The sequence below is a fragment of the Silurus meridionalis genome, chromosome 18 (assembly GCF_014805685.1).
Source record: "Silurus meridionalis isolate SWU-2019-XX chromosome 18, ASM1480568v1, whole genome shotgun sequence".
NCBI lineage: Eukaryota > Metazoa > Chordata > Actinopteri > Siluriformes > Siluridae > Silurus > Silurus meridionalis.
The window spans coordinates 9,772,374-9,785,035 of NC_060901.1; the positions used below are offsets into that span (position 1 = coordinate 9,772,374).

A 12,662-nucleotide genomic window follows, 5' to 3' on the forward strand; every position below is an offset into this window, starting at 1 on the left:
CGACTTGTAGCAGTGTGGAACTCATCTAGCCACGAATATATTCTCACAAACAAGCTTCTGTCTGCAAAGTCATATCGTCATGTAATCCCTCAGCTGAGACAACAACATGCCACAACGTTTCAACCAGTCTGCACTCAAGACCCGTTTGCCACAGCTGTTATCGTCTAATGCGACACCGGGTGCTCGTTCCAGCCAAAGCAAATGGCAGCTCTTCATTTTCTAGGCTTGCAGTGCGAGGCAGTAAACAACAACAACAATAACAACACCACCAAGCAGCGAGGGAGGAGGGGAGAAAAGAGAGAGAGAGAGAGAGAGAGAGAGAGAGAGAGAGAGAGAGAGAGGAAAAAGAAAGAGAAACAGAGCGAGAACAACAAGCATGCAAACACAGCCACCAGCCCTGAAAAAGAAGACAGAGACAATGAGAAATGCCGACAGAAGACGAGAGGTGAGAGAAGAACGATCGACAAGATAGCAAGAGATAACAAGGAAGAGAAAACATGAGAAGAGACAAGCAGGGAGCAAGAGCGGAAGAGAGAGCTGTGCACAGACCGAGCATGTGAGTGCGAGTCACGTGATGGTGGTGGGTTTACCTGGCGGGAGAGTCTGCGCAGGGAGGGCGCTCTGTCCTGGGCCCGGGGGCAGAGAAAGCAGGCCCTGCCGCTGCATGCTGAGCAAGTGCTGCTGCTGCTGGAGCTGCTGCATCTGAAGGAGCTGCTGTTGAAAGACCAGCTGCTGTGCCGCTAACTGCTGCTGATGCTGCTGATGCTGCTGATGCTGCTGTTGCTATAGTGAGAGTGTGATACACAGAGCACGCACACACACACATACACACATATCACACACATTAACAAGCAAGTGGGAGCGCAACAAACATATGACTCTAATGATCCTTTACTTTTATTCATCTCTCTCTCTGCCTCCTTTTCATGCTCTCTCTCTCTCTCTCTCTCTCTCTCTCTCTCTCTCTCTCTCTCTCTTTACCTCTCTCCAGGGCGCTAGGAGGATTTAGAAGTGTATGGTATGAGTGAGGGTGGGGCGAGGGGTAAATCTCCTCCCCCTCTTTGCTGATAGTTAATTTTCTTGCATTTCAAAAGGTTTATTAGAGAATATGAGGCTGCAGGGAAAAAGACAGAGAGAGAGGGTAAGGGAGATGGAAGAAAATAGAGAGAGGAAGTGAGAAACAGAAAGAAAGGGAGAGAGAACAGACAGCCCCCAGCTCCCCTCCCTCTGCCTTGTTTACTGCCAGCCTAGTCTGCCTCTTACATAAGGCAGAGCAAAACAACAACAACATCCACAACAACAAGAAGCGACATAAAAAAAAAACAGGGCAGCTCAGTGTGAGCAAAGCACAGCCACACTACTGTTTCTTCGTCCAAATTTATAAAATGTATTATCATTTTCATTTTTTTCAGTTGAATTTATATTCACTAAATCAATAGTGTATGCGCAATTACAAGAATTCTGATGTTTCCCTGTACAGAGAAAAGCACAGCAAGCATCTTTTCGATACACAGTTATAATGGAAGCCTAAGGGCTGTTGCAGCATTCTGTCAATAAATGCAAATGAACAGTTATGACTGCCTCAGGATGACACAAAACAAGGCAAAGTATTCTCAAAGCTGTTGCTATGCACTTTTACCAAACTTTTAAACACTGGCTGTATAGAGTAGTCATTTCGGATAATAACAGTTCCCTAAAGGTCATGTGGTTTAGAGAAAATGCTCAGATTCTTTTGTGTTCTTTTGTGTTTCATGACAGTAATGAACAAATCACAGATTCTTTTAAAAAAAGTTGTCTTATCTTGGATTTGCTGTATGTTTGGGTGGCATGATGGTACCGAGGGTAGCAGTGCATTTCCATCTAGGGATACCTCAACCACTATACAGCAGTTAGTAAAGGTGTATAAAATATTATACATAACTTTGACTAAGGAAAATGTAATACATTTGGACTTCGAGTTTTAATTATTAGTACATGGTAAGGTCTAGCAGCTATTGTATTAACTATCATTATGGTTCAGGTTATAAAGTATACCAGTGTAGTGAAAAGTTGGCATATACAGTATTTTTACACTGTGTAGCATGTGATTGACATTTCTGAGTTGTGTCTCTACTGAAGTCTTGTATCTGTCAAAGTCTAGCATTCTATAGTATTTATATGCCCTATGAACTGAATTCATTACCAGGTTTTAGGTGCCAGTTTTAAAATTGCCTGAGCTTGGGTTCTCAGTGGACTCTGCGTACACTCTCCAGGGGTCTATTAGTAAACTAGGATCTCTAGCAAAGGGCTTCCACAGACACTCTGAAGGCTTCAGCACTTGCTCTCTTCTCTTGTCAGAATACATTACAACCTGGTACTCAAGTCAGTGGAAGAAAACTTCCCATTTTTGCCTGGAATTACAAGAGCGAGCAGAGTAGAGCAGGCCCCGGAGGAGCTCTTCAACACATCACACTTCAGCCTCGGACACGTTCTCTGCTGTGGAAGACCTTCCTGTTTTAGTTTAGATGTGGGGGTGGGGGTGGGGGTATATAGAGAAAGCACAACTTGTGATGCGCTCACTGGAAAACAGGCTGCATAATGGAGCGAGCCATGTGGATTGGCCTCTGTGTCTCAAGAGAAATAAGGGAGCAATTTCTATTCCATATTTGATGGTGGAGGCCTGAAGAAATTCTATTCACAAATCCAAACAGAAACAAAGCCTTCGGGAGGTCATGCCTGCTTCCTCTTGGCTCTGCATAATGGGACACGGGAAGAAAAAGATGAAGAGACAGGGTGTGTGTGTGGGGGGGGGATCTGCCATATACCTGATCAATTTAACCGCTTCAACACATTCTGTTTGGATTTGGGCCCCCCACGTGCAGCGTTTTGTTTTTGATGCCTGTCGCCCCATGTGTCTCTCTCTCCCACTTTCTGCCTCTCTGTCTGTAAACTGACTGTCAGCATGATTTATGAGCATGTTGTAGACTAACTTTTCAGCTCGTCGGCCTGGACCGGCAGCGTTGCTTCATTAATCAGCGGACCCTGTGTACGTCTGTCCCATCCTGTGTGCTACACTGGGCCTTTAACAGCACTTCTTGCTTTGCATCCTCTAGCAGCCTGACACCTGCCAAAACCTACGTCTGTCTGCCTGCCATACTACACTGTCAGCACAGAGCTTTCCTAGCAGCCATTAGAAGTTTCCTTTAATGTAAAACCAAGACTCCTCCCAGTGTTTTGCACAGAGTCAGCAGAACCCGCTTTATCGCTGAGACTGAGTGTTGTGCAACTTTCTTCTGTCACAGAATCCGCTAAAATGTGTGCGGTTTTGTCTGGGTGTCATTAAGCTGTACCTCTTTCGCCTGCTTGGTGGGATGCTGCTGCTGCAAAAGCTGGAGATGAAGCTGCTCCTGCTGCTTCTTGTAGAACTCCTGCAAGTGTTGCTGTGGACAAACAGCCACATACAGAGTGAAAACATTGCTGTGGCTCCTCTAAGCTATAAAAAGCCATCGTCAATAACAGAGGACAGCAGTGTAATCATTGCACATCCAACTCAATTGACAGTGCCGTTTTTAATAATCTTTTGGGGGCTTTAACTTTTATTGCCACAAACATAAAACTTTTTACCAGACATCTGAAATACACGTGAATAAACAAATCCAAAGCCTGTCCTGCATAAATACCCTGATCGAATAGTCCAGAGCTTCTCCATATGGACCTTAAATGCTCCCACACAATATTCCACCAGGAACAATTAATCACTTGCACTATATATTTTTGCTCTGATACCCTGACAGGCAGTGAAATGCTGAGGAGCACTCTGAGGAGCAGATTCATCACTGTGAATTAATGCCTGTAACACAATTCTACTCAGCACCATGAAGAGCAATGTGGATTACTGTACATCTCCAAGATAAAACTGCACCAAATCACTCAGGGTTGTTAATAAAGATTTTCTTAAAAGCAAAGCTCGAGAAGCTAGGTCTTTCCAGCACTATGAAGAGAACTTTAAAGAAAGTCTACATTTGAGTATCAGTTTCTACATAGTGTGGTGAGTGAAGCTAGGGCACACTGAAGTCTCTCCTGTCAGCCTCACTTATGTCTTTACTGCATCAGTCCTTGAAAGATGTCCCCACTGAAAACACCTAATTATACGCCTGTCCATTATTGTTTCCCTCATCTAATGTCAAGTACGGGAGCGTTGGAGGAAGGGGGTCTGCACTTACATATGTCTATACCTATGGAAGACTGATATCAGTATCAATTTGAGAAATTTGACATTGTAATAATGACGCTTTATGAATTTCTGAGAATATTGCAGGAATTCAAGTCCCGAACAAGTCTAGTGATATTTGAAGTATCAAACAATTGACAGAATTTTTGATTATTTCTTACCAATTGCCTCATTTTCCATTCTTTCTTTCTATAATTATTTACAAATTAATAATTTATTTTCTATATTTTTCGACGCTTTCTCAGAAAAGTAAAATTTATAATGGATATTAGGTATCATAAAAATATACTGAAGTGTTGTAATGCTAACTTTTATGAAATATATTCCAGTCCTACATTACAGTTCATAATTACAGACATATTCATGTGTATTAGGGATGCTTTTTTTTGGGTAACTATGTAGCTGAACACAACAAATTGATGACTCAATATTTCAAATAAATAGCCTCAACACGTGCAAAAAATTACTAAGCATTGAACAGCTCCAATTTAATAACAGAAAACCAACATTTCCCATTTTAGACAAAGTGGCAAAACCTTGACAGCCAATTTAATTCATTTACTAGTCGAATGCATTTGAATATTAAAGAGCCTATAATTTTATACTGGCTCATAGAGTAAACATTAGCAGGAGTGCGACAGTGCCTGTTCATATTGCATTAACAGCAGTCAAAAACTGTAAAAAAAAAAAAAAAACTGTAACTGTGTTACTTTTTGAAGTAAAAAAAAATATATATATTTTTTTTTAAATATATATTTAAAAATAAAACTCAAAAGAAAAAGAAAAAATAACTTTTCAAATGAACTTTAAAGAAATAAAGCTGTAATTACAAATTACACACTACATAAGTTAGCAGTAGCACTTAGGCACAAAGGCTACATGGCTGCTTGTTCACTAAACATGCTCACTACATTGAATGTAACACAATCACCTTCACCTTCATTAAAACATCATTTAACAGGCATGATTAGTCATTGACAGTCTTGTGCTCAGTATGATCTATATGAGACCAGCAAAAGAGACACACAATGTATTCACATTTTAAAGTTAAATAATGTATATATTTGCAATGTTATACAAATACATAATATTTTAATAAATTATTTGGTGGTTTCTAATTTAAATAACTAGTGCCCTAAGAACTATTTCTTGGTTGTTTTGTGCATGTGTGTGTGTGTGTGTGTGTGTGTGTGTGTGTGAGCGCACCTGCTGCAGCATGACTGCCTGCTGTTGCTGTAGAAGTGCCTGGAGCTGCTGAGGTGAGAGGACCTGCTGCTGAAGGATCTGCTGCATCTGCTGGGGAGTGATTACCTGTGGACTCATCATGGCCACTGACACTGGCACCTAGACAGTGACAGAAAAAGGATCAGTGCTATCTTTTTTATGATCACTGATACAAATGTGAGGTTGAAGCACTGCTAGCTCTTCCTGCTTGAGTTCCACCAGTGAGAATAAGATCAGCATTTCTAGCCTTTCATGCTTTTTGGATTATATATGAACAGAGATTAAGCACATGAAATTAAGACAAATTTAGATTTAATGGCTCAAATGCAAAAAGGCATTAAACTGGTGAAGCCGAACCAGATCTCCTCCTTATAGATAACATGTCATTATATTCACATGGACCATACATGTACATGCTGGCACCTTTTTCTAAATTCAGCATTAATGCAAAGCGTTGTTAATATAACAAAACCCCTGCAATTGAAGAACAACACGGGCATTTGGTGGTCAATTATTATAATATGCATATAAAGCATTTTGCAGCAATCAGATCAGAGGTTGACCTGACTATATGTGTGAATGCATGTAGTTTAATATGTGTGTATGTGAGAGTATAATGTTCTTTTCTCACTGTGAGCACTGGGTCTACTTTTGATGCAAAATGATTAGAATTACCAGTTGTTTTTTATTTTAATCAAGTGGCACCCTTATTAACTCTGGGCAATACAGGTAAATACCAACAACTATGGAGATTAATTCATGACCGTTTTTTGTGGAGGAAAAAAAACCTACTTTTTTATCAGGGGTGTATATTTACAGTACAATATTCCAGGTTGCCTTATTTCAGGTTAGAACATAGTGTGTCAGTGTTGGTCAGTACGAGCAGCGAGTGGAGGCCCATGGGGTGTGAGCATTGTGTGTGGTGCGTCGAGGGCTGTAGAGACACGGGTGCTCCTCACGACGGCTAATCAAGCTGCTTGATTGCTTTCCATACATCCGAGCTCTCGGGGCCTTGACACGTCCTTGTTTTGCTCTCCTCGCTTGCCCTGGCTCAGGTTCCCCTCTTTGATTAGCAGAGACATTTGCATGGTCACTACACATTTTTCATTTTAGAAGTCATTATGCATTAGTGCTCCTGATCGCCCAGCTTGACTAATCCTGATGAACTGAGTCGCAGAGATGAAGGTCACACTCTATCCTCACTGCACATTCATATTCATATTCAAACAAATCCAAGCACCATTCTTCATTAGACTGGCCCCAAAACTCAACAAGCTCTGCCATGGAGGAGTTGAAACACACACAGCATGCCCACACACATACACATACACCACACACTATCACTCGCTCTAACACTCTTGGGTGGATGTGTAAGTAATAGGAGAGGAACAGGAAAAAAAAAGAGAAAGAAAAAAGTAAAAAAAAAAACAACAACGAATAAAGCCACAAAATCACAAATTAAACAGCTGCATGTAATTATGCAAATCTATGCTTACACCTTCAATGTTATTAAACCTTAAGACACATTTGTGATGTGTAATTACCCCAAGTTCAACTGGGGTTCTGCGTCGGACTAAACGACAATACAAAGACCAAAGCATAGAAGCGCAAGTGATGTTCTCATTACGCTTATTATTTGTCTATATAAATGAGCTTTCGGTGAATAACAAAAGAACCCTTGGTGTTTCTACAGTCCACTGAATGCAATAAACATGTAAATTTCACAACAATGAGGTATTAGTTTATTTATCTATGCAGTCCGATTACATGCAGTAAAATAGGCAGTGAGTGGAAAAAACGCGATTTCTACTCATTTCAGAGGCACTGAGCAAGAAACCCACCCTCACAAAGGGAGAGAGAAAACAGCAAACAAATGAAGTCAGGAAGCGCCTTTCAGGCTTTCATTAGCTTTTTAGTGGAGAGATGGATGATAATCATCTTCATTTCATCGCTCTTCCAAACAAAAAGAGGCGAGAGGAAAAAGGCAAAGTGGAAGGCCCCGACCCATTCACTGGGAGCCCTGCACAATGCTAATTCCTGCATTTAACGGCGTGCTTTTCTGCCTGACGTATCAGAGCTTGAAAGATGAAAGCAGATAAGTAATTGCTCTCCTGGTTCTTATTCTTCACTGACAACCCATAAATTTAATTTTACACACACGTTCATTTACATTTTCGAGTATATGACATGATAATTGGTGGAATATAACACCTCCATTCTGCTGGATACTGCACCGGAGGATGATTGACAAGTCGGGTGAATTGAAAGGAACAGAGGCTGAATTGCCTCTCCTGGAAATGATTTTGCAGAGAAGGGACAAAATTAATGAGCATTTACAGGAGGGGTCGAGCGGTAAACATGCACACACAATAGGCAGCTCTCTCTCGCATGGATGCCACACCAAAAACACAAACCACAATGGTGAAGAACACCCCCGATGGTGAGGCCGAAAATCTATTACCACACAAACTCGTGACCAAATGATAGTCTTCAAGAATCAACCGTCCCATTTAAGACATTAATTGGGAAAGTTCTGTTTGGATTAATCTTTCTGAACCGCCATAACTTCAATAAAAACAAATAAGACAACCTATATTATATAAATTGTTGAAAATGATGAAGCATTTTGCAAATTGCCAATTCCAAATTGGATGGTCATGAAAAATCCACACTGGCCTTCTTGAATAAGATGAGGAGGATCTTTATAGCGCTCATTCCCACTCAGAGCATTTGAAAAGCTCTACTTAAAATTCTTGTTCATTTCATGAGCAGCAGATCAGGTTCAAAATGTCAAGAAATGTGTTAATGCATTAAAATAAAAAAATATAATAAAAAAATAAATAAATAAAAGACCAGGACGTTTAAAAAATGATTGTACCTTACAACACTGCAGGGTTTAGATTCTCCTTTTCTGGAACTTTTAAATTGTTTAAAATCTTTCATGATCTTAAAAAAAAAATTATAGAAGGTGAAAATTGCAATCTGGCGTTAGTCCAATTACAGTGCTATGATCCAAAAAGGGACCCACAGGATGTAAAGCTAACAGAAACTCTGGAAACTGCATTGCTTATGCATAATATGTTCAATTCTTTACACAGGTGAGAATAAGGCACTATACTAGTGCCTCTTATTAGAAGCTGGAAAGTGCTTTACACATTCCTAAGCACTGTTCACTTCCTTCCCGCTAGTCTGACAAAGTGCTATTAGCACTGCTTGTTTATCCCTATTACAACAGCCTGGAGTGCTGTGTTTCGATTATCACCAGCCCAGATACACGGGCAGGGTTAGAGCAGAAACAGTTAGCAGGAGCCAATTCAATACACCATTTCTGCACCACTGATAGGCTAAGTAAAGGAAGGCCCATATTAGATGTGTGGAAAAAGGCAGGCTGGCTGCTGAATAGGGTGAATAATGTGGCCACTTCAAAGGTTGCGATGATGGCGGTGCTCGCTACAGATACTGTTAAGATAAACAAAATGAGAAATGGTGGGGCAGGTGGTGGTAATTACTTCAGCTGCTTGGCAGTGAGAGGTGGAGTGTTAATTAAGGTGTAAAGCTCAGTTTGATCAGAGCAGGAGGGCACAGATACAGTGGAAGAGGGAGAGTGTGATTCCACAGTCTCGGTCCCACTACAGTTTGTCTCATTCGCAGACTCCTGGAACAGGAGGTCTTAAAGTCCTGACCTCTCCTTTAATAACTTCTGCAGACCTGACACTGTTACTTTATTCCAATTATTAGCAATTGCTATTAAACATGACGGGGGCAGTTACTGACATGCATAGCCAGGAACGAACCCATTCGCATACCTTTTATGAAAATTCTCAGACATTTTCACACGCACACACACATGCACACACAAAGAAAGGTCGTTTGGATTAAGGGATCAATGCGAGTGATCCTAAGTAGCAGAGTTAAGTAGATTACAGGAATGATTTCCCAAATCAATTTATTTTTCAGTTCAGCAACACAGATGGGAAGTAATGCATTTAAAACAATGATAACGTGGACGTAGTGCTCTGTAAGAAGTGCCAGAAGGGTAATGGTGATACAATAGATCCCTCCAAGCAGATTTATCACCATGTAGATAATCATGTGTTCATTTCCATCAATACAGGGAAGTATCAGTACAGCTGTGGACGACAGATGGAAGCTTCTGTGCTGAGCCTGTCTGTGCTTTCCAGGAAACTGTAATGAGTCTTAAAATCCTTGGAAGAAGGCAGAGATAAAAAAAACTGAAGAAGACCTTTCAAATATGAATGAACCCCAGCCAGCTGAACAAGTGCTCTTGATCTTGAGCCACGGAAGATGAAGCAAGGTCTGAGCATGCTTGGAAGTCCTTATAAGATTTTTTATGGACTTTTACATTTTTATTAATAAAAAAAAAAATCTCATATACACTACCACAATTAAAGAGGGGTACTGTGTAGCATTTTATGAGGAAATCTGTTCTACTGCTCTCTCTCTCTCTCTCTCTTTCCCTCCCTCCTTCTCTCTCTGATGTCACAGGTAATAGGGAGTCCATCGAATCCAACACCTCATCAAATGACATGCAGTAAATTACATGAGCTTCAAGCAGCTAGGCGAATTTCTGTTCATCATTTGGAAAGACTTCTCTTCACCAGGCTACACATATCAGATCTGCCAGTTAGGATCCAATTAACACCCTGGCCAGAGTAATCAGATTGCATGTGTAAAGGCTGCTAGAACTCGTTTATTGCTCCCATGAATCTTCTGTCAGAAGGTAAATTTGTTGCTACTACATCAAAGCGTGCACACTGTGGCACACTTTTTTTTCTTCCTCTCCCTACATCTAGCCGTAGGGTTATACTCCAACTTCTTTTGCATCACAATGACAAACTCTGCACGCTGTCCTCTGCAATTTATACCGGCAGAAAAAAAATTGTTTTCTAGTTATAAAAGCAATAACTGCTGGTGTTCAAGAGAAATATGCACACACATACTTGTAACCCTCCAAAGGTCCTCATGCATGTCTTTTCTTTCCATAAGAATAACTGCTTCTACATAGCTACATTTCTACTTGTGGGCCCACCGGGGGAAGTGGAGTTAATAATAAATGTTAATGTGGGAGCATATGTCTCTGTATAAATTCAGCTGGCTTTTCGCATGGTTCCAGATGGAGAGCTAAGTAGATGAACATGGCACAGGAATGCGGTGCTTTGATGAGAAGTGTGCAGCGGTGACCTTTAAAATGGCGACACACTGAAGATGGCCCAGTGCTCACAGCGTGATTGGGTGGGATATCTCGAAATCCTGGGCTCTCTTCTCATCCAGAAAGCTGTGCCAGCTCACTCAGCCCCCATCTAGGACAATGCATAGGAAGGAAGCCAGGCAGAAAGTCCAGAGCAAGCACAGAGAGTAGGTTTTTGAAAAGTTGCATTTGCTTTTAGACTGCGGACCTAGAGTTAACCAAAGGTCAGCATGTCCAGAGGCGTTTCCTTTCGTCCATGGAAACGTAAACCTTTGCTGGTCTGTGGCTGTTTGCGCTGTGTTCGAGGCATGTCTATGAGCACAGAGGCTCAAAGTGCTTTTGTTCGCTCTTTCATTGTATTTCTTCACCTCGTTAATGCCTGCCCAGCAGCCTGGGCAGCACTCAAATGCCCTGCTGTGACCACAGGCCAGGGGTTAGCTCTCCTTCTTCATTCACCATTCTGACATCTAGAAGGATATGCTCCATCACACATCCCCCAACACATACACATGCTGGCATGCCGTGCTATGCGACTGTTTGCTCAGTCTGTGACTTCTTGCCATTCGTATTCAGTGCACCTTACACGTGTCAGCTTTGGGTTCTGGTAGATGCTCCCACTCTGTTAAATGTCCATTCCACCCACCAGGATGAGACGATTAGATATCATAGGTCTAGGTGCATCCACGGGGAAGCGACAAACAAACAAACCTACATGCAGATTACACATATGAAGACAGACAACTGAGCTGATCTGGAAGGGGACAATTCTCAGGCATGCAGGCTTGCGGTAATCCGTCTTCCCTTTCATCCTCGCCACTCCTTTATTTGTGTTTTAAATGTCAGTGTATAAAACGTGGAGGAGATATTGCCATGCGATGGGAGAGCTGCAGAGACACGTTAGGGCTGTTGTGTGCCTTGGGAAATCCTTGTAAGCAGTGTGGCAACGGCACAGGGATTTACGGGAGAGAAATAGGTGTTTATTGAGTGCTCCCGTGGGCTTACTGGGTAATAATAGACCTGTCACATTACGCAAATGTGGAAAAGCAGCTTGTGTGCACGTCAACAGCCTCAGATGCAGGAGCGGATAGAATTAGTCAAAGAGCCTTTAGACACTAATACGAGTAATTAAAACTGCACGCTGCAGCACTTAGATGCTAACGTGGTAAATAATTTATAGGACGTGATATATGGATGGTTTCCCTTCCTCCTGAGAAGAAAGCGGTGGGATTTGTCACTGTCGCTTGTACACAGGCTTCTGCTTACTTAATGAGGGGCTGTTCAAGCCGTTTACTTGCATGCTGCTGAGCAAGTGGTGGTTCTTATGTGAGTATTTACAACATTGCTGTCTAACACAGGCAATGCTACCTGAGCTGAAAACAATAAAAGTAGCATAAAAACTTATAATGGCGACCGGATTCTTACTTAAGAGTTTACCTATCCAATTGCTTTTGGTCATTAGAAGATGTTAATAAAGAGTGGTCCAATAGTACTGAAGAAATACAGCCTGTAGACATGACTCAACAAGCTCCCGATTCATATTGATTCATATGGCTAACATGAGGCAAGGAAGGAATAAGCAAATGTAAATATTCAATATTTACATATAATGTGTCCTGGCCCAACAGTTGTCACAGACTTTCCTCAGCCAATATCACTCTGCCTCATCTAAGTATTGTGTGGTATGAGTGGTAATTTGCAGTCACACAGTGTGCCTCAAATCCATTCTCTAAGTATACACAGAGCTGGGGAAATTCAATAGGCTGAGCATATTCAATACCTGCTAGACTTTTGTTTTACAACTAATGTCTGTGCTCTGGGGGGGATACACCAAGTTATGAATTCCCTAATGCAAAATGCATATTTGTACTGATAAGTCTGAGTGTATTAACATTCACAATACAACTGATTTGACTGGGAGAGACATGATGGCACCCCGTTGCAAAGCTTATCTTTTGCCACCACATAATTAGACAGACTGGGGTGTGACTCCAATTGAAGGTGTTGCCATTGTTATGCTTG

The 12,662-nt window shown here is 41.5% G+C and overlaps 1 protein-coding gene across 1 annotated transcript in view; it reads right to left on the reverse strand.

Moving 5' to 3' along the window:
• Positions 1–12,662, reverse strand: part of foxp2 (forkhead box P2) — a 62,764-nt gene that overhangs the window by 23,585 nt on the left and 26,517 nt on the right. The window contains 3 exon segments of the mRNA XM_046873078.1: positions 591–783; positions 3,330–3,419; positions 5,417–5,554. Of these exon segments, the coding sequence (XP_046729034.1) occupies positions 591–783; positions 3,330–3,419; positions 5,417–5,554 (421 nt within the window).